The sequence below is a fragment of the Rhopilema esculentum genome, unplaced genomic scaffold, assembly GCF_057945365.1.
Source record: "Rhopilema esculentum isolate cy_ngs unplaced genomic scaffold, ASM5794536v1 HiC_scaffold_36, whole genome shotgun sequence".
Classification (NCBI taxonomy): domain Eukaryota; kingdom Metazoa; phylum Cnidaria; class Scyphozoa; order Rhizostomeae; family Rhizostomatidae; genus Rhopilema; species Rhopilema esculentum.
In genome coordinates this window covers 762,979-784,207 of record NW_028300847.1, presented here as the reverse complement: position 1 = coordinate 784,207, position 21,229 = coordinate 762,979, and the positions used below count along the sequence as shown (strand labels likewise).

General features: G+C 38.9%; 1 protein-coding gene across 3 annotated transcripts in view; it reads left to right on the top strand.

Annotated features, from left to right (window-relative positions):
- LOC135688255 (uncharacterized) overlaps positions 1 to 21,229 on the top strand; it is a 43,301-nt gene that overhangs the window by 6,201 nt on the left and 15,871 nt on the right. For 2 of the 3 annotated variants that reach the window (XM_065205031.2, XM_065205029.2), the window contains 34 exons: positions 223 to 369; positions 552 to 695; positions 1,018 to 1,173; positions 1,591 to 1,737; positions 2,100 to 2,255; positions 2,506 to 2,658; positions 3,244 to 3,414; positions 3,563 to 3,700; positions 3,936 to 4,079; positions 4,661 to 4,813; positions 5,439 to 5,468; positions 5,781 to 6,077; positions 6,641 to 6,841; positions 7,448 to 7,603; positions 8,004 to 8,096; positions 10,449 to 10,631; positions 10,824 to 10,994; positions 11,154 to 11,330; positions 11,544 to 11,711; positions 11,957 to 12,122; positions 12,538 to 12,782; positions 13,285 to 13,470; positions 13,737 to 13,907; positions 14,062 to 14,232; positions 14,559 to 14,738; positions 15,183 to 15,359; positions 15,673 to 15,840; positions 17,508 to 17,882; positions 18,293 to 18,478; positions 18,807 to 18,977; positions 19,409 to 19,591; positions 20,022 to 20,192; positions 20,414 to 20,596; positions 21,044 to 21,211. In XM_065205031.2, coding sequence (XP_065061103.2) covers positions 223 to 369; positions 552 to 695; positions 1,018 to 1,173; positions 1,591 to 1,737; positions 2,100 to 2,255; positions 2,506 to 2,658; positions 3,244 to 3,414; positions 3,563 to 3,700; positions 3,936 to 4,079; positions 4,661 to 4,813; positions 5,439 to 5,468; positions 5,781 to 6,077; positions 6,641 to 6,841; positions 7,448 to 7,603; positions 8,004 to 8,096; positions 10,449 to 10,631; positions 10,824 to 10,994; positions 11,154 to 11,330; positions 11,544 to 11,711; positions 11,957 to 12,122; positions 12,538 to 12,782; positions 13,285 to 13,470; positions 13,737 to 13,907; positions 14,062 to 14,232; positions 14,559 to 14,738; positions 15,183 to 15,359; positions 15,673 to 15,840; positions 17,508 to 17,882; positions 18,293 to 18,478; positions 18,807 to 18,977; positions 19,409 to 19,591; positions 20,022 to 20,192; positions 20,414 to 20,596; positions 21,044 to 21,211 — 5,886 coding nt within the window. The remainder of the gene's footprint in view (positions 1 to 222; positions 370 to 551; positions 696 to 1,017; positions 1,174 to 1,590; positions 1,738 to 2,099; positions 2,256 to 2,505; positions 2,659 to 3,243; positions 3,415 to 3,562; positions 3,701 to 3,935; positions 4,080 to 4,660; positions 4,814 to 5,438; positions 5,469 to 5,780; positions 6,078 to 6,640; positions 6,842 to 7,447; positions 7,604 to 8,003; positions 8,097 to 10,448; positions 10,632 to 10,823; positions 10,995 to 11,153; positions 11,331 to 11,543; positions 11,712 to 11,956; positions 12,123 to 12,537; positions 12,783 to 13,284; positions 13,471 to 13,736; positions 13,908 to 14,061; positions 14,233 to 14,558; positions 14,739 to 15,182; positions 15,360 to 15,672; positions 15,841 to 17,507; positions 17,883 to 18,292; positions 18,479 to 18,806; positions 18,978 to 19,408; positions 19,592 to 20,021; positions 20,193 to 20,413; positions 20,597 to 21,043; positions 21,212 to 21,229) is intronic. The other variant, XM_065205030.2, reaches the window with a different exon arrangement.

Sequence of the window (21,229 nt, the reverse complement as noted above, 5' to 3'; positions counted from 1 at the left end):
ATTTTTAAGAAAGTGCTCGAAATAGCTTGAAGTTTTAATTGATGGCCGTTTCACGTCCGACCCATTCCAATTCGTCACTTAAGAAAACAATTAATTTGCATAACAACATCTTTCGATCTTTTATACGCCATTTTTCCTCCTTCGAGGTCGTGCAATATTTTTGATAGGGTAGTGTACAAAGAGAGTAGCAAAAGATTCAACCCTTCTATATCTTGTGAACAGGATGCGGAACTTGGTCAGAATGGACGAATTGTGACAAGACTTGCGGTGGGGGACAAAAGTACAGATATAGAAACTGCACAAAGGCCGTCCTTGTCAATGAAGTCGAGTATGAAACTCAGCCATGCAATACGAACGCCTGTTCTATGGGTGAGTGGCAGCTCCTATCAACACACAAATTTTGTAGAAACATATGCAAAAGATCTCTTAATTGTATATAGCTGAAAACTTGCGTTATCGCAGGTGAAGGTAGATTTTGCTACTATATAATTTTTATATCTAACTTATGTTTCCACGAGAAGAACACCACTTAAATCTGTGAATTTTTTTAGAATGTGGAAACTGGACCCAATGGAGTGAATGCTCTGCCACTTGCGGTTATGGATTCCAGCAGCGATTTAGAAATTGCAGTATGAATGGGGAAATTAAAGTTTTTATTGATCGGAAGCAATGTTACATGGCAGACTGCCCCGCTGGTAGGTGGCTTTTGTAATCGTAAAGTGTACAGAACCTCTTTGCCGTGCGCCATTTACGTGAGATGTATAGCTGATCAACACAATTAGCCATTTGTAATCAGTCTTGTGTCCAATTGAGGCTAGCGACCTACCTCTCCATCCTAATAGTCTAAGAAACTTAATAGTTCCTTTTTGCATCCTTAACTTGCAAAATTTCTCCTGTTTCCATCATTCATTGTGACGTCATTACTCCATGCTCTCTTCATAGTTTTCCGCTAAAGCCATGCGGATACTTACCGATAAGATGTTGGTTTGTCTTTTATTCTATTTTCTGCTTATATAGATTGCAAACCATGGACTGCGTGGTCAGAATGCAGCAAAAGTTGCGGTAAAGGTAGTCAAGCTAGATACAGAAACTGCAGCCTGACTGACGGCATCAGATCGTTCTCAAGAGTATTCTACGAGCAAAGAGTTTGCAATCCTGACCCTTGTCCGCCAGGTAAGAAATGAAAGCTAATCTCAAAATGCTCTAGCTGTTTTGCCCTTAACCTTGTTTAGATTTCATTGCATGTTGTAAAGTTAAGCTGGTTGAATAGTCTTGATATTGTTAAGAGATTAAGGCCCCTCTGCCGAAAGGCTGAAAGGTTTTTTCGTCGCGCAAGTATCGAGATGTTTGCCCAACGATTTACTCGGCATTTGTTTTCTCAAAGGATTTGATTATTTTCTAAGGCCAAACAATTGTTTGAATCGTCGGTCGTTAGACAAAATCAAGACTCTTTTAGAGAACTTTCTGCGAACACCTCCGAAACGAGAAGTAAAGTACCAAGTCTCGCCCCTAGGGATAAGTAATAAGGTATGTGCCAGTAAGGTATGTGCCAGTTGCAGTAGTGACATTGAAGCATGTAAATCCTTTTAGATTGTAATCAATGGTCAGCTTGGACGGCCTGCACAAAGTCATGTGGGGAAGGGACGCAATACAGATACACAAATTGCAAATTGGACAATGGAGACAATATGACGTATTATGACCACCGCGTGTGCAACACCCAAGACTGTCCGCCAGGTGGGAGCGTACTGTAATGCTTTTTATGACTTTCCGCAATATGAGATTATCAATATGACATTTAGTCAAAACAAGACAGGATATAGGACTTTTTTATCTTAACACGTGATGCGATAGGCATGTGAAAGAGGTCTACTGGTGCAAAGAGCAGCAATCAGTATATGATAAAATAAAATAGAAATAGCCATCCATAGGAATATGAATAATTATTAAAGAATGGGAAAACCTTTGGTGCTCCAAATTCAGTTCGTTTGATTCTGCTTGTAGGCTGCTTTTGCTTTCTGGGAGCAATTATTACTGTTCTTTGAATAGATTTTGAATAGAAATGAAATTCTATATGTTCGTCAATTTTATTTTAATAGTTTGCGGAATATGGGGAAAATGGTCTGAATGCACAAAAACTTGCGGAGGAGGATCACAGCATCGTGTAAGAAACTGCTCGATAGATAGCCATGGCAAAACGACAAAGTTTAGCGAAGGCGAAGTGCAAGAGTGCAACACGCAGCCTTGTCAACCAAGTACGTGATGCTTGCCACAGCTTGTTCATTCAATCTCTTTACTTGCTGACTTCCTTTTGTTTTATACGGAATAGTCTATTTTCAATGTTCTATTAAAGCTGCCATCGTGTAACTGGGCTGGGTTCTCTTTTGAAAATTCTTTGCTAAGTCAATACATCACTTGGAAGCCTACTAAGGCCTTTTTAATTATTTGGCTTGAGTAAAACACGTTTTCTTTGTCTCATTTCTATTAACTGAAACAATTTTGCAGAAATAAAGTGCAATGAATGGGGAGCCTGGACTGAGTGTTCTGCGACCTGCAACGGTGGTGACAGAATGCGTGTGAAGGAATGTCACAGCGAGGATGGAATCAAGTTTTACCAGCCTGAAATCGAGACTTGTAATGCTAAGCAGTGCGATAGAGGTGCGTTCTACGCATGTTCTTTTCACTAGAACGAAATAGACCGGCTATGATTTTTCAGTATCCTGATTATGTCACGTCACACGTTCATGGTTTTCCCTACAGTGTCCAAGCGTCATTCGACAGATATTTGATCTAAGATGTACAATGCTTGTTAAATTCACTTGAAACACGGCTTGAGTCGTGTTCTTATATTTTTAATTTTTCTTCTCGAACACTTTTTCTTTTGCTTCTCCGTTCCTCATAATTTAGGAAACTAACATTTTCCAAAAAATTTGACATGGAATGTTGACGCAATTGTTTTGAAACAATTGACCGTGATTGTGTGTTATATTAAAGTGGATTCGATAATCATGTTGGTATTGTGGCCTGTATTAACAAACGAGGAAATGAAAATATTTCTTGCTTTTTCGCTCATATATGATTCAATGTAGAATGTTAATCTTTGTGACGCTTGTCATTTTTTAAGTTTTATTTCCCTCTATAAGACTATTTTAAAGAACCATCATTTCCGAGTGTAATCATGACTACTATTGTCCTGGCTCTCTCATCTATAATGTATTTAACGGCTGCTCACTTATTTTTTAGTATGTGGTGAATGGTCCGCCTTCACAGCATGTTCTAAGTCATGCGGGGGCGGTTTTTCAGAAAGATGGAGGACCTGTGATGGCAAGGTAGAGGAAGATAGTGTTTCTTGTAACACATTCCCGTGCATAACTACGACTTCGCCTCCAACGACACCCACACCCTCTCCAACAGGTTTGTCCAATTTTTACTGCATTTTTCTCGGCTGAAGTATTTGATAACAATTGTTGCATTTTATGATAAAGCAAGTTCTGTTGCTCATTGCAGTAAGCGTTTTCTATCATCACATTTATATATCTATTTTCGTCTTCTGCTCTTTTAGTTTGCTCAGTTTGGTCAAATTGGTCTGAATGCTCCGCTACATGCAACGGGCTGCAATCAAGAATAAGGCATTGCAAAAACAGCACCCATGAACACGACGAGCTGCAAGCAAGACCTTGTAACACATTGCCTTGCCCCGGTGAGTTATTTTTAAGCTTAGCGTGTAAAAGAGAAACTTAACACATTGAATATTGCTTTGGCTATCACTAAATCTTTCGCAAAACACTAAATACAAACGCAAAACACATTAAGCCTACTAAAAATGCCGAAGCACTGTTTGTAACCATTCAATCCGATTTATTTTCAATATTACAAAGCTATCCAAGGCCCCGTGAGCTCTACTGCCTGCTTACTAACTTGAACTTACCTATTAGGAAATGCCACCACACCAACAACTGCTCCTTCGACGCCGCCATCAACTACGACTCCGCCGCCAACCACGCCTTCTACCCCAAATGTGACCACTACTGCTTCAACACCAAATATAACCACTGTACCTACGACGACCCCTCTTCCCGGTGAGTGAAGTCTCAGTAATTTACAACATTTTTATGCAATAATTTATTTTCGATTTGGTAACTTTTATAATGCGCAGTTGTTTGTTCAAGCACCTCTTGGTTGGGAAGCCAACAAAGCAAGATAATTGATAACCGATTTCGAACGCGTCGGAAAATCCAAAAGTAAGCGATGAACTAAACATTTTAGCAAAATTGATTTCAGAGAACGTTTGTAAACCGTTTGAACGTTTGATATTTTGCTCCATTTAATGGGAGGGTTGATATGAACAGTAATACATCGTGGCAGCAAAAGCATTGTCTAGTTAGCAAAATACGCAAATTGTACTACAACGCTTCAAGAATTCACCCCACATGACTAGACCAATCATCTCAATACTATTTCTATCAACAATCTGATGAGATCGCAGAATCGTGCTCTCTTTCGAAAGTTTTAGTCATCCGCGTTATTTCTTGTTTCGTAAACTTTCGAGTTGTTTTCAGATCATTTATCGGCAAAACATACTATTTATATTCTTTTCGCTAGCAGCCTCGAATCTGTGAAAGCTTCCTTGCTAATCTCTTGATATCCTCCATCACTGCAGAATGCACCGAGTGGTCAAAGTGGTCGAAATGCTCGCTTTCCTGCGGAGGAGGATATCAAGAGCGGTTCAGGACGTGCTCCCATTTTGAACAAGAGATTGAAAGCCGAATTTGTAATAAACAGCCTTGCCCCCCTTCTACAACCACACCACCAAGTACGATATAACACAACCCTCAGATTTTCTTGCTTTTGTTTATCAAAGGTGCACCTATCTGATGGTGCATATGTCATTATCACTCCGCTCCCAGTCCTAGCTTATGTTTGCACGATCACCGCCACGTTTTGCTCTAATAAGTATATACAATGATGGCCAATAGTCTAATGTGCTCATCCACAACAATAGTCTAATGTGCTCGCAATGTATTTCTTTCTAAACTTCCAGCCAGCTGTTCTGTTATTCAAATAATTATAGTTCAATTCCAACTTGCACATAGTTTGAAAGTCATTAAAATATTCCCTTGTTTTTTAAATAGAATAATAGCGGATAGGATCTCTATAATTGCAGCATTTCAACCATACTCGAAATATACTACCAGTTTGTTAAAAGGCTTTTTCCTCAGTTTTCCATTGGCCACTTCGATTGCTTCCAACTCCACAATAGTTTGTTCTGCTTATTAACATTTTGGAATGGATTGCTACTCCTTCAAAGAATCAAAAAGTTCAAGGATCAGCTACTCCTTCTGTCAAAACATCTTCAATGACAGATGTTTTTATTTTCTGTCTTATCTACTATTCTTACCATCTTTATAAAACCCATAAAATTTACATTTTTCTTCTAGAAACAACGCCAAGACCGCAACCAGGGCCATGTAAGCTGTTTTTCTACTTAATTTTAGCAGTTTGGCTACCTACCACTTTGGGGATGCATTAACAAGTGGATTCCAAAACTCTCACTTTGAGAAAACAATATATTTAAATAAATTTGAATCATGCAATGACATCACTTTAGACCATATCACAATTTCTTGCAAAGGTTTGACTGAAATAGCTATCATCTAATTGGCTTGTGATATATGCATCGTTCTATTTTCAACCAATCAGACTGAAAGTACTTTTGCTTTTTTATGATATCCAAGTTACAGAAATCTCAATTCATTCAATGTTTGTTTTTGTGAATTCAGACCCAGAATGCCTTGTTGCCTACCTGAGCTTCGACCGAATTGACGAGCTGAACAAAATTGTTTATGATGAAAGTCCCTATCACAACGATGCCCAACTCGATGGCAATCTTACCTTTGTCAATGGCAACTTCAGCTGTGGCTACGCCGTCAAGTTAGATGGCGGAGAAATAGTTTTCGATGGCTCAAAGTTCAACCCAAAGCCATCAGTAGCCATTACAGTTGCTGCTTGGATTTACATCGAGTCGAGTGTAGACAGACAAACCATATTTGCAACTAGAGCTGGTGGGAGTAGTGCAGGTCAGTTAGGTCATGTACTATGACTTTTATCTTAAGTTTGTATCGTTCCTTCCCGTTTCGACTTTTAGATTTCATCCCCTTGGCCTTCCCAATTGAAGACCTCTGCTTAAGGAAGTACCAAAACTTCGCCTTTAACTCATTTTTTTGAAGGAATATTTTCAAAGCTCAACGGTATTATTCTAATGAAAGATGAACTCTGCGAATTACCCACAGGGTTAAATAAATATATGTCAAATGGCCTACCTGAAGTAAAACATTTGACAATTTTGATTTCTTTTTGTCCAAGCTCCATTCTTTGACGTTCGTGGCATAGAAAGAAGAGCACTGCTTACAGTCTCAAAGAAAGAACTCATTATCACTTATGAATAGTTAATACTGCTTAAAAACAGCATTTGACTTCATGTGGATACTTTTAATGCATCAGAATATTTTGTATTAGTTATTTAACTTTCATATTTCTCAACTGGTCCAATTTTGCTGTTTGCTTTCTTGCATTTAGGAATTGCGTTAACACAAAGAACCCTCCAGATGAATGACTTTTTAAGAATTTGATTTTGTTATAGACAACTTCTTCCTGGAGGTGGAGCAAGGAAAAATTCGTTGGTATCACATCGATCCAGTTGGGAAAAGAGTCTTTTTCATAGTGACCGAATCATTGATACCTTCAAAGACTTGGATTCACATCGCTGGATCATACGATGTTACGAGTGGAAAAGTCCGATTCTTTGTCAACGCAGAAGAAAGCAAGGTTACAGTCGGCCAAGGTACATCTTGTATTGCTAGATCATCCAGCTGGTTTCATTAGCGTTGTTAAAATTTGCGGCATAAGATCTTTGCGAAATCAATGATTATTTTTAGCCTTTGCTCACTTTTCTTATTGTTTAAAGGTCGTGTTCGTTGGAAAGCTGGAGGTGTTCAATCATAACTCTAATGTTACGCATTGCACAGATTGATAACCTTTTAGATATCCTTATTGATTAATTTATAGCCTTTAACAAAATGTATTATTTTTCATTCTATGATTCTCTTATTGCTCTAACGATTCTATGATTCTCTTCTCGAATGATTCTATGATTCTATGATTTTCTATGATTCTGATGATTCTAATGAATAATGAATTCTGATCATTCTATGATTCTCTTAGTTCGCTTAGATCATCTCCTTACGACGACTATTTGATCATCTCCAATTTGATTGACAAAGAAATTTTTGATTTTTATCTCAACTTTGTTTAGTGGATTTCACCTAGTGAAGTTCTTCTCAAGAATTCGATTTCTTCTGTAAATTTTCTTTCTAGCCCTTTCACCGTTTTCCTTTATGTGGAAGGTTTATATCTGCAATTGACATTGAATTCTAAACACTGATTTTAGGTCCTCTTACTCAAGACTGGGATGCTTATGCAAAGATAGCAGGCGGTGGCTCTGGCACTCAGTTCAAGGGTCTCATCGATGAATTTTACATCTTCAATTGCTCGTTGATCGACGAACAAGTTCGCGTTGTAGCAGACACTTGCAAGTTGAGAGAAGGTAGGAAAGTGCTGAGCTTCTTCGAGCTCAGAAGTATAACAATTGCTTGACATTGTCTTATCGCGAAGCAACTCTTGTGTCTTGTAGAAGATCGTAATGAAAAGAAATATTTGTAAAAGGGAATGGCTAAAGTGAAGTAGGTTAAATTTGCAATCTGTGAAGTCATATAAATTTGTGCTTTTGCCTTAGAATTGTTAATTGGCCTTGATTATTAAGAATAGCAGAATCTCATCGGTTTCGCGTGGTCATTTTGTGCTATAAGAATAGTTCCATAGTGCCAAAAATGCCATAAGAGCAGTTACTTTATATAGGCCTGATTTTGAACGATGTTTTAAAAACTTAAGCAAAGCTTTCTTACTAAAGTTTAACAATTTTACTAAATTTATTATTCAATTTACAGGTACTGAATGTCCATCCCCTCTTCTCGGCGTCTGCCCGCCCTGTGAGAACTGCACTTCACCACCAACACGACCACCAATCACGGACGAGCCAAGTATGTTTGCAGCTAAGTACAGTGTTGGGCGAAATAATCCCTTACCTCAGACCATTCAACAAACTATGTTGGGTCAGCCCCTTCAATTACCGGCAAACCTTAAAACGCATCAAGGGAGTTTGTCCAAGTCCGGCCCGAAAGCTCAGAATATCAGAAACAAGAGTTCAAAAAAGTCGTCCCAGTTCTCCAATTCTGATAAGGCGATGCTTGTAAGGTCAAATTTTATCTTTCCTTGGCTCAGAACCGTAGAGCTGTACCGCAAGAAGAGAGACATTAAATGAGATCTAAAACACTTCAAAACCTGATTATATTATATTGTTAGTAGATTGACCTAAAGCTTACACGAAGTTGTGTTGAATAGCCCGTAATTGCTGCAAGACCTTGTACTTAGTCATGGAATTTCACGATTAAAAACTTCGAAAAAATAAAGTGGCTTTCTCTGTGCTTCTTTCTGTCATGATTATCACACGTTAGTCAATGCAGAAGGAAATTCGACGGCTAAGTACAAGCTCTTGAAAGCCAACTTCGCCCTTTAGTTAAAGCAACCCATGCTCCAAGCATCGAAAACTGATGTTCTGAGCTTAGTACGGGCTGAGAATCTCCTGCTGCGTTCGGCTTGTTCTAACCACATTCGCTCATAGATAAACTGCTAGAATTTTCAGCAACCTTAAGAGGCCTATTCTTTATAGCGGGGTTGATTCTAAATACGATGCTTTGTTTTGAGGGTGGAGCATATTCTGTCATTCATCGGCATTTGATGGGTTATATTATGGGCTTTAAAAGCTGCAAGAATAACAGCTTTTATTGGACACATTTTCAGCAATAGCTGCACGAACTTTCTAAAGGACGCCAAATTTGAAATGCAGAACATTTTCAGAATTTTATTAAACAGAAAAAGTCGATGCAACTTTTTCGTTATTATTAAGGATTATCAAATATTCCCTTTGTGAATGTATTTCAGAGGCAAAGTAAACTGCAACCACTTTCGTAGACAACTACTGCTATTGCTAACATCTAGGGTTCTTTTCAACACCCCATCATAAACAGTACCTGTTGCTGTAACTAAGGTTTCCCCGGACACAATACCGCTTGCCTTTATAAATATCGTATGACACAAAACATCTGGCTTTTTCACTGCTTCTTTGTTTTTGGATTGCACAAATCAATCTATAAATAGACAATATTTTTCTGGCCAATATTTGAATCCCTCCGAGCCATTCTAACGTTTCGTTTTTACGCTAAAAAAGAAGTTTTTACACGTGCTTTCATTGTGGTTACCAATGGTGGCATACTAGAAACCGATATACATTGAATGAAAAACATGTAAGATCTCAATCAAACTTGTTTTATTGAGATCTCGAACAAACTTTTCTCAATCAGATCTCAAATTCGATAGAGCGTGATTTTTGACAAAACCCGCATTTAAAAAAGGGGTGACAATGTTTTTATATTAAGGGGTGATGGACAATCTTAGCTGCACTCCATATATCGGGCCCTCGGTATAACAGAATTGCGTTATAGTGAATCAAACCTTTGGTCTCCTTCCCATAAATAACGTTGATAAAACGATCTCTTGAGAAAGAGGGTTGTGTCAGAAAGAGGGTCTCTTTCAATGCTATATGAAAAAGCCGTTGTCAAGAGAAAAGAAGTAAATTTTGCTGGTTTCTTCAGAAATTCATGGATACTGACTGATCATTGCTATCAAAAATTCTCTGTCATGCCTCGTTTTCAAAAAAGTTATCAGAAAAAATTCACAACGTGTACTTTCTATTGACAACAACTATTAGAGCAGCAAGGATTGCAAGTCTGTCAACAGCGAATAATGCAATGTGCCAATTAGGTCTTGATAATAGGAGGAGAGAGTCCATTAGGTAGACAGACGTATTTTATTGATAATCTTTCCACGAAATTTTACTTCTATAGAGCAAATTCCAGCTATTATGAACTTTTTCTCTGTCCCTACAAAGTTCGTAACAACAGGATTTCACTGTACTTAGGACCGGTGTAGCTACTAGAAACTCAAAATCTTATGCACTACAATAACTTTTTGAGGCTTTTGCAGCTCTTTATTAAAATTAATGACAGGCATTTGCGTGTGCAACAAAAGTAATGCGTATTCTGAAGTATAAACAAGTTATAGATATAATTTTGTTGAAAGATAGTTATTCCGTTTACAGTGTAACATTCATACTAAGGCTCTAGGCTCTGACTCTAAAACATTACAAAATAGCAATTTTTCCTAAGTGTCCTTAGCTAAAATGTCAATGAAAATTATAAGCAAAGAGTTTAGATTCATCAAACTAAAAGGCTATATACATTCAGTGCAATTTACAAATACCATCTTCCTTGTAGTTGACGGAGGCTTTGGATCCTGGTCAAACTGGACAAAATGTTCCGTATCATGCGGTGTTGGATACAGAACAAGGCATCGGGAGTGCGATACGCCTGAACCTCAGTATGGCGGCCTTAACTGCATCGAGGCTGGTCTTGGCCCTGAAGACGAGTCGACCAGTTGTGATATGGGACCATGCGCAAGTAGGTCTTTTGGAAACAATTAATGTGTCTCGTACGGGAGGGTTAAGATCGTATAAGCTCGTTTTTCCCCAGTTTGTAATTTAAATCGTGAAATTCAGTTTGTAATTGAAATCGTGTCTTGCAAGGACCAGTCCATTTATTTTGCGTCATTTTCTGCTAGTTTCTTAAACGTAGCATTTGTGCTTTTTTCAGTTGATGGCAACTGGGGCGCATGGGGGCAGTGGAGCGCCTGCAGCGTTACTTGTGGTATCGGGTACAGGACCCACTGGCGCGAGTGCAACAATCCTATGCCTACAAATGGAGGCAAGATATGCGAAGGAGCAGATATGGCACAAGATGAATGTCACCAAACCCCATGCCCAGGTATCCCTTCTTAAACTTCAGATTTTCGACTGGCTCTAAAAAAACTTACGACTGATAAAATTTAAAAAATTTATGTCAAAGTTGTCAACTGAGAAGGACCCTTTTTTCGCAGCTTCCTGTTGTGTATTTGTTATAGAAAAACAATGATCTATCTTTTAGTCCATGGTAATTACTCGTCGTGGACCAGCTGGACCGAATGCTCTGTCACTTGCGGTAATGGAACAAAATCCAGGCAGCGAGATTGTACTAATCCTTCCCCAAAATATGGAGGTAAAGACTGTAGCAGTCTTGGGCTTGGCGAAGAAGTTCTGGGATGTTTGAAAGATCCCTGTCCACGTAAGTTAGGCAAATACAATTATAAAAATATGCAAATTTGTGAACTTTCATGGTAACAATAAAATATTATTATTATTCTTATAAAATTGGCCATTTGGCTCAGTCGAATGATCGTTGCTTTTGAAGCCAAAAACAAGTGTTCGATTTACACCAAATGCAGTATTTGCAATTTTATGTAAACTGTAAAAATAAAATCATCATTTTTCATTACAGGTGACGGCTCGTGGTCGTACTGGTCTCCATGGAGCCAGTGCTCAAAGACATGTGGTGATGGAACGATGTCTAGGAAGAGAAGTTGTGATTCTCCGCCACCAGCAAACGGTGGCACTTCCTGTGCTGGAAATTCAACTTCAGTTATATTCTGCAAGCAGGCGGAATGCTGTGAGTTTCTTTGAATGTCTTTTGAATAACTTTTTTAAGCAAATTCAAGAATTACAAGTATAAATTTGCGTGTCGAATATTTGTCGTGTTTAAACTGGTAATTGTTTTCTTTTGAGAAAATACTTTTTTACAAAGTACACGCTGAACCTCACGCCGCATATGAATCTTCCTCTCTGTTGATTTATATCCTATGTTCAAACATTCCTGTTTCGAAATGTTGTTTATTCTTCTACGCTTATTTTCAGGCGACATTCCTTATAAAGACATAGGTTGCTTCAAGGACACTGGCGCAATTCCACGCCCTCTTCCGCAACTGCTCTTTACTGATCGAGACCCGAAAGATGATGTTTATAGTGGTATTCCTGTTCATGGCCAGGACTTTGATTCGTACGTCACTGAGCTGATTTGCAGGTATGCTTGAACGATCATGATATTTACTCTCTGTGTTCAGTATTTTGATTATCAATTTCAAACAAGAAGAAAATTCTTGGAGTAGAAGAAACCAGAATTTGTCTTTTGAGCATGTCTTCATCTAAAGTAATACAACGCAAAACAAGCCAATTGCACAAAATTACCTGCACCATTTATTTCCTACATCCGTAGTGATTAATTAAGAAGCCGTGAGGTTATGAATTTTATCCTAACTTCCTTCACCATTGAGCACCATTTGTAAATTACCAATGATGGTTAGCAAAAATAGTGTCGCATTTTATATTCAACATTTTAATTTTTTCAGTTTCTGAATGAATAGGCCAACCAAAACCTGTCGAAATAAAATTTTAATAAAGTTTAAAATAAAGTTTTTTCGAAATGTCTCTCTTTCCAGGTGTGCAAAAGTGTCTAAAGAGAAGAAATTCACGCATTTTTCAATCCAGGAGTACGGAGAGTGCTACTCCGGTCCCGATGTTGCAAAGACTTACGCCTCGCAAGGAAAAGAGACGCTGTTCAGATTTAGGCCGGATAACAAGCCATGGATCGGATGCATGGATACAAATTACAAACAGTGCCAACAACCCTCGTCTACCTGCATCGGGCAAGAGATGACAAATTTTGTCTATGGCTTGGAGAATGGTGAGCAAGAAATGTCACTTCATACGTCTTAACCCTTTTGCTAGAAGCTCTAAGTGCAAACTTTGACTTTTAGCAGCCACTTTGCTATTGCAATAAGAACCACGTTGTAACAGCTTGAAATATTCCATTTCCTTCAAATGTCCAGCACTGAGTTTCGTTAGGCCTTGTTCCTGGCTTGGTATTGTGGGTATTTTTTCAAGTTGTTGAAAAGTTTGTTACAATTAGTTAAAGTCTTTATAAGAAAAGCTACGGACAAACTAGACAGACTACATAATCTGTTCTGAATTGTTCGCCTCTACATGCTTGTGAGATATAATAATATTTCTGACTTAAAAGCCCGACTCCAATGCCCGACTCCACTACAAACAACGTCTTACCATTTCACCTGTTCATTAACAGCATTGACAATCACAGGCAGCATACTTGTGCATAATATTACAGCTGTATCGTTGTGTATGAAACTGAAATATATAGAAATGTGTCAATTTTTTCTGTACTTCAGTTACTGCAGTGGATGGAAATTACACACAGTGGAGCGACTGGAGTGAATGCTCTACAACTTGCGGCGAGGGCCAGCAGTCACGTGTCAGAGAATGCACCAATCCAAAACCTGCATTTGGAGGAAAAAATTGTTCTCATCTTGGTGAACCGGTTGAGACAAAACCATGCATGAAAATTAAATGTGAAGGTACAGAATAAACAAAATCTTCATTTTTTTGGTGCAATGAAAAGATTTACTTTTGGTTCGCATTTGTAAGGAAGTTTCTTGAAACTGCAAATGTCTGACGGTTAATTGCTACTATTTTACGGCGGTAGTTAAAAAGGAAAGCTGTTCACAACTCTTTTGTGTTGAGATTAACATCTGCCACTAAGGTAAAAAAAACCAGGAGCTTGAGAGAAAATTTTTAGAAGAGTTGGTATGTAAAAAATTTATGTATTTCTTCTTTCATGCAGGACCAGCAAATTGGGGAAAATGGTCAAACTGGACTGCCTGCTCCTTATCCTGTGGAGAAGGAATCCGGCAAAGGTTCCGGGAATGCGACAACCCTCCCCCAGCTTATGGAAAACCTGGCTGCCAAGGTCCGGCTGTGCAATCAGAAACCTGTGAAAATGTGCCATGTCCAGGTACGCTGATCATATGAATAGTTTTTGTGGCCGTTTTGTATCCGCCGTAGTTAGGGTCTGGTACTTTCCCACCGTGCCAAATGAAGGACACTTAACGCATAATTGTAATTTATGTAATATTTACTGACAATTTTTTTGTACTTTTTTACACTAGTGAACTGCTCCTGGTCAGAATGGAGTCAGTGGAGCAGATGTAGTGCTACATGTGATCAGGGCGTGCAGATCCGCCATAGAGAGGACGATGATCCACCAGCCATGTTCGGTGGAGCAGAATGTGTTGGTCCAGCCACAGATCTGCAGCAATGCTACACTGGCTTCAAATGTCGTGAGTGACCCTCACAAAAAATGAGACAAAATCAGCCCTTGAACCTCGTCCTAAATGTTATATTTTTGACGAAGAAATCGATGCATTATGACCCTTACACTAAATAATTTTTTCTGATAAATAATTAATAGCTTTGTTCTGAGAAATATGGTTTTTGCTACATGGAAATCAAAGTTATAAAGCTGTTAAATGATAGGAACCATATATGTTCATGATTGCCAAACTTAAGTGTCTTAGAAACAATCTGTATTAAAATTAATGACTGAGTCTGAAAGAGGGAATGTACACTGATGTGAAAAAGTAAATTTTGCCTTTTCATGCTTCAGCAATTGACGGAAATTACACGGATTGGTCTGAATGGGGATCTTGTTCTCGCACGTGTGGTGGAGGTTACAAATTGAGAGGCAGGACTTGTACCAACCCAGCTCCTGCCAATGGCGGTAAAGATTGCTCTGAATTAGGATCGAGCTCAGAAACAAAGGAATGTGGTGTGGCACCATGTGCCCGTGAGTTTGCATCGGATAACCTTAGTCTTTCTTTCACATTGGTTTTTAGTAGCTACTTACTGTTAGAATTGGTTCAGGGTAGTCAAAGTTAGTTTGGGGTCAATTCAGGGCTGTTTGGGGTCAGGTAGGGGTTGTAATGGGCAATTGCAGGCTATCAGAGAATAGTTAGGATTTCGCTGTGACGCAAAGGAATCTTCCAGCCGTTCGTTACATGTTAAGCTTTTAAGCAATTATTTTTTATTAAGCATTTCTATCTTGATTCAGCACTGCATCTTATTTGCATAAATCTATTACAAACTTTTTTTGGAATATTTGATTTGAAATAGTGCGTAGCATAAATATCTACTGTACGCTACTTTAAAAAGACTGAGGTCTAAAATCGTGAACTTACCATGTTATATACCTTATATATGCCGTTAAATAAGATAATTTGTTTCTTTTCAGAAAACGGAAATTATTCAGAGTGGAGTGAATGGTCTCTTTGTGATCAATCCTGTGGCGCTGGCCTGCAATCGAGGTCACGAAAGTGCAACAACCCATCGCCTCTAAATGGAGGCAAAAACTGTTCTCTTATTGGGCCAGCAAAAGATCTGCGACAGTGTAACTTATCAAACTGTCCAAGTAAGGCTGAAACCTCTTTACATGCTACGTATTTTGTTTGTGAAATGTAAACACAGGTTGTATGATAAATCGAAACGCTATTAATGTATTGGACAGGATACTGTTATGTTATGTACAGCTCTGCCTATGCGGCATCAAGCATTTTCTGACAGACCCGTAAACAGCAATTCGTAAACAGCTAACACACAAGTTCAAATATATATTTTCAAAGAATATCCAATATCAAAACGCATTATCTTGAGTTAAAGATTCGAAATTTTTCTCACGAAAACAATCTTCATCTCATTCGACAATATTCCAATGTCTTTTCTAGTTGATGGGAATTTCACGGAATGGACACCTTGGAGTGCTTGCTCGAAGACATGTGGCCTGGGGCAAGTGCACCGCTCTAGGTCCTGCAGCAACCCCCTGCCTCAATACGGTGGGAAGTTTTGTTCTGGTAATGATACGGAGAGTAAGCCATGCAATGAAGGACCTTGCTGTGAGTATCATTTATTTTGTAGGAACATGCAAATAAGTGCCTTCTTAGCCAGTTTAGCACCGTGCAATAATTTTGTCCTTGGAGGCTCCGACCGCGTGCATTGTTAATGTATATTGGATGGGTTCTTTTTAGATAATGATGTAAGAGATTTTCGACAGGAAAAGTATTCGTTTCTGGACGCCGCTAACTCGCAGACTAACGGTGTCATTAAACAGCTCATTTTTAAATGTTTAGGGAGTGCTTGTAAGTAAATAAATTTATAATATAAGTATCTGAAAATGGCTTTGAAAAAAGCAAACATTTTACAACATACTTAAAGCTTTTTCGTCTGACACTCCTCAGAGCATAAAACGTCAGAATAGGTTCCGAAAAAACACGATGGAAAAATATATACCCAGTTGTGGATCGAAATAGGCCAATCAGAAAAACACAAGCACAAGACCGGTATAGTTAACCAATCAGTGCCGCGAGCCTAAAGAAAAATTACCAATGGAGTCCAAGAGAGAAAACGAACTCCTTTTGTCTACACAATGGCGGCTTTTTCGTTTTTATGTAGATTGACTCCAAAACTGCTAGATGGAAGGACGACCGGGCTCTGCCAATTATCCGAAACATGTCGTCATTATAGAGTTTTGCACAATCTGGGTTGTCTAAAAGATGTTGACCAATGGCAGAATCACTTGTTTTAACAGTGTTTCTAGACCTACAAGATCGAGGAGGCTGTTCTCTTTGAGGGGCAGTTTTGTTTCGTATGTTGGAAGGAACATGCTGTTTTATCCTATCCCCCAATCTTTGGGTTGTGCGCCCTTTTGAGAGTCAGATTAGGCAAGCCATAACCAATTGTTTCTTTGCTGTCAATCCTCGGATTGTTTACAGCACTAGGAGAGCCCTTCCATCCATTCAAAAGGATTGCGTCCCTACCCAACAAAAAAGTTCCGTCATTTATGAATTTACGTGCCAGTGTGATTCTGGCTACGTAGGGCGCACAACCCAAAGATTGGGGGATAGGATAAAACAGCATGTTCCTTCCAACATACGAAACAAAACTGCCCCTCAAAGAGAACAGCCTCCTCGATCTTGTAGGTCTAGAAACACTGTTAAAACAAGTGATTCTGCCATTGGTCAACATCTTTTAGACAACCCAGATTGTGCAAAACTCTATAATGACGACATGTTTCGGATAATTGGCAGAGCCCGGTCGTCCTTCCATCTAGCAGTTTTGGAGTCAATCTACATAAAAACGAAAAAGCCGCCATTGTGTAGACAAAAGGAGTTCGTTTTCTCTTTTGGACTCCATTGGTAATTTTTCTTTAGGCTCGCGGCACTGATTGGTCAACTATACCGGTTTTGTGCTTGCGTTTTTCTGATTGGCCTATTTCGATCCACAACTGGGTATATATTTTTCCATCGTGTTTTTTCGGAACCTATTCTGACGTTTTATGCTCTGAGGAGTGTCAGACGAAAAAGCTTTAAGTATGTTGTGAAATGTTTGCTTTTTTCAAAGCCATTTTCAAATTCTGTACCGCAAAAAAAATTGTTCACAATATAAGTATCGGGGAACAGAAACTTTAAGCTGCTCTATGAAAAAAATAATTTTGTAACTATTCGGTAAAGCATTTCAGGCCGTGTTTTGCAATTTTACTGAAGGCAATTCTCTGTTTTGTCAGGCCTTGTTCCATACAAAGACATCGGTTGTTTTGCGGACACTTTGCAGGCGCAGGTGCAGAAGCCATTGCCAGAACTGTTATTTGATGATAGCAGCAATCTTGACTATGAAAACTTTGATCAGTACATCGAAGAGGTGATCTGCTTATGCGCCAACGCAGCCTTTCAGAAGCAGTACACGCATTTTGCAATCCAGTCTTTGTCAAAATGTTATTCGGGGCCTAATGTAGCGAAGACATACAATAAGGATGGCCCGTCTAGCTCATGCATCGCAAGAGGGGGAGCGCCAACTCTAGGGAAGTACGAATCATGCAAGTCACCAGACTTGGTCTGTGTTGGTAAAGAGAAAGCAAATTATGTGTATGGCTTAGCAAATGGTAAGTGTCCATTTCTTGTAAAGGAACGTTTTTAGCTACAGTCAAGTTTGTTGCGCTTGCCGTTCAATTTTGTACTGAAGAGGGCATTTCTGTACCAGTACCAATGCATATTTTGTACCTGTTCAATGTTTTTTGTTAATGTCCAATTATTCTGGACAGGCAGTTTTTCTACAATCTTTAGCACAATCTAAAGAAATTCTTTAGCACACCAGAAACTTCAGGCATCTTTTTTTATTGTTTATTAAAAGTTTTGCTTGCTCATTTCCTTTAAACATTACATCTTTTGTTGCTTGTTTGTCGTTCTTATTGGATCCGTTAATCGATTACTTTCTTGTGAGCAGCTTTTTCTCACAGTACACAAGTCCATCTAAATTCGTGTTTCATATAGCTTAATGATTCTTTTCTCTTAGTAACGGCTATTAATGGAAATTACACATCATGGTCAAGTTGGACAGACTGCAGTGCCTCGTGTGGACCAGGCACCCAGTCTCGATATCGCTCATGTACCAACCCAGCGCCTGCATTTGGCGGCAAAGACTGCAGCTCCATTGGCGAGCCAGATCAAGAAAAGTCTTGCGAAATTCAGAAATGCCCAGGTACGAAGATTTATTTTTTTTGCTCTCACGTTCACTTTTCGTATAACTTAATGCAATGATGTGTTAGTTATTTGTATTTATTTTATCTTTTCAGGCAAAGAACTAAATTTGCTAGTTACGTAAATCTCTTTTTTCTGAATTTGAAATTGGCTAGTTATGTGAATCTCTCTAATTCAGTTCAATAAGAGGCAGTCACATTGCTTTGGAACTTGATAAGTAATTAAGGACAATAGATCTCCATGAATTGATTCATTTTCAGTGGTATTTTTAAAGATTAAGAACCTTTTGCACTTACAAACAAATCTTGGCAATGCTTAATTTTTTTCAGTTGATGGTGGAATGAGTCAATGGACAAATTGGACTGAATGTTCCCCAAGTTGCGGTAAAGGGAATTCTTTCCGATTCAGACTGTGCAATTCACCGGAACCTGCCAACGGAGGAGCAAACTGTACTGGAGATTTCATCGAAGAACAGGAATGCGATTTACCCCCTTGTCCAGGTTAGGATTGAATAATCAGGGATTTAGGTTATACAACTAGGGTTTATGTGCTTGCGTTTTTCTGATTGGCCTATTTCGATCCACAACTGGGTATACATTTTCCATCGTGTTCTTTCAGAACCTTATTCTGGTGTTTTATACTCTGAGGAGTGTCAGACGAAAAAGCGTTTATAGTAGTGTGTTGTGAAATGTTTGCTTTTTTCAAAGCCATTTTTAGATTCTAATCTTATCAAATAGCTAAAGTGTTGATTATTTTTTCAGACATTGAAATTAATTTTTTTAGCTTAGAAATTACAAATTGCAGGATAAAAAATGAATTTGGAAGTTACAACAGCTTGCATGTTGAAAATTCTGTTCAGTTTTTCACCCCTTTCTATTCATGAAACAAGGACATTTCTATTCGTTCTTATCTGGCTCAATGTTCGTTTCAGTGGATGGCAATTACACGGAGTGGGGAGAATTCAGCTCATGTTTCCCAAACTGTGGCAACGGAACTCAAATAAGGCAAAGGACTTGCACTAGCCCAAGGCCTGCCCATGGGGGTAGAAGCTGTCTTGAACAAGGATTGGGTGATGACACAGAGGAGCGTCGCTGTAGTAATGGTCCTTGCCCACGTACGTATTATCTAGAGCTTATGTTGTTCTGCTGTGAATGGGGCTTCTTGAAGAGATTTCTGTAGTATTTTTGCAGCTGTAAACGCTGATGGTCTGCCACCCTCAATTGCGTAAGAAGCTTGTGATGCTTTTCAATCGCAAATAATAGGCTCTGTTACAATTGAACTGAATTGAAGTTTCTCAATCTTTGTTACTGTCTCGATCACAATAAATTAGAATAGAGGCACATATCAAAAATCGTATTGACAATCATGGGCTATCACTGACCGGCTTAAATATGTATGGATATAGAAGAAGAGGTGTCGGTGACCATCTCCAACCAATCACATTGCAATCCTCTTCAATAGCATTGAGTTTTCATGCTTCCAATTACCAAATTTTCATCTGTTGCTAGTTAACGCCAATGTCTTGCTTTGTTTTGTTCATCTAGAGAATGGAAACTGGTGCGAGTGGGCGCCTTGGAGCCTATGCTCTGCAACTTGTGGTCAAGGTTCTAGAAACAGAACCAGAGAATGTGCTTGTCCAAGAGCTGCAAACGGTGGTCAGACATGCCCGGGAAGTGGGGAAGAAGCCAAGTCTTGCAATCTTGTCGAATGTCCAGGTATTGATGGCTAGCTGTTTAGTTTCTGTATTTTCATTATCAGGAATCATTTAAGATACTTGCTTTAAGATTTTATCTCTTTGCCAAGCATCTTGTCAAATTAGATTCCTTCGCTGCTTATTTCTGAAGCTTTTTTGTAGCGGTTGACATGTAAAGCAACTTGACTTTCTTCGTTTAGACACAACATGACTTACGAAAGTAATCTTATTCCCTTTCTCTAGTTAATGGTAACTACACTGCTTGGACATCTTGGACTGCATGTGACAAATCATGTGGGAATGGCACCCGAACCAGATCGCGTAGTTGCAGTAACCCCTCGACTGCCTTTGGTGGCAAGACGTGCATCGAGCAAGGCCTAGGGGAGGACATAGAGGACGAAGAATGCTTCCTTCTTCACTGCCCAAGTAATTTGCATCTTATATTCATTCTTTTTAACAAAAAGAGAGTTTCTAATGCAAAGTGTTCGAGATGGAAACTTCTTCAGTAGAAGCAATTGCAATGTAGCTACTTGAACTGAAATAGTTAATCGATCAGAAAAATGTAAATGAAAATGATGAATCTCTGTTGTATGGTTCTTTGACTGTTTGCGACTGACTTCGATTTCAGAAAAGCTAACATTACCAATATGGACGCAACTTTAGATTTATCCGATTGAATGATCCAAGTATTGTCCCTTGATTATCATTTTTATTTCGACAACATTTCTATTTTAATTGTAATGGGTTCATTGCAGTTGGTTTGTTTCCACATTGCACATTATAAACATATCTGAACATCAGTGGTTGTACGATTTATCCCCGATTCTTTCACACATTGTTTCTTTGTTTATCGCCTTCTGATTTCTTTGCTAGTTGATGGAAATTTCACCGAATGGAGTCAGTGGTCGCAATGCTCAAAGACTTGTGGGGACGGGTTCCGAACGCGAGAACGAGCCTGCAGTAACCCTGCATCCAAGTATGGCGGGCTTGACTGTGCTGGTGACTCGAGTCAAAGGAAATACTGTAAACTGGGAGAGTGTTGTAAGTAAAACTAGATGT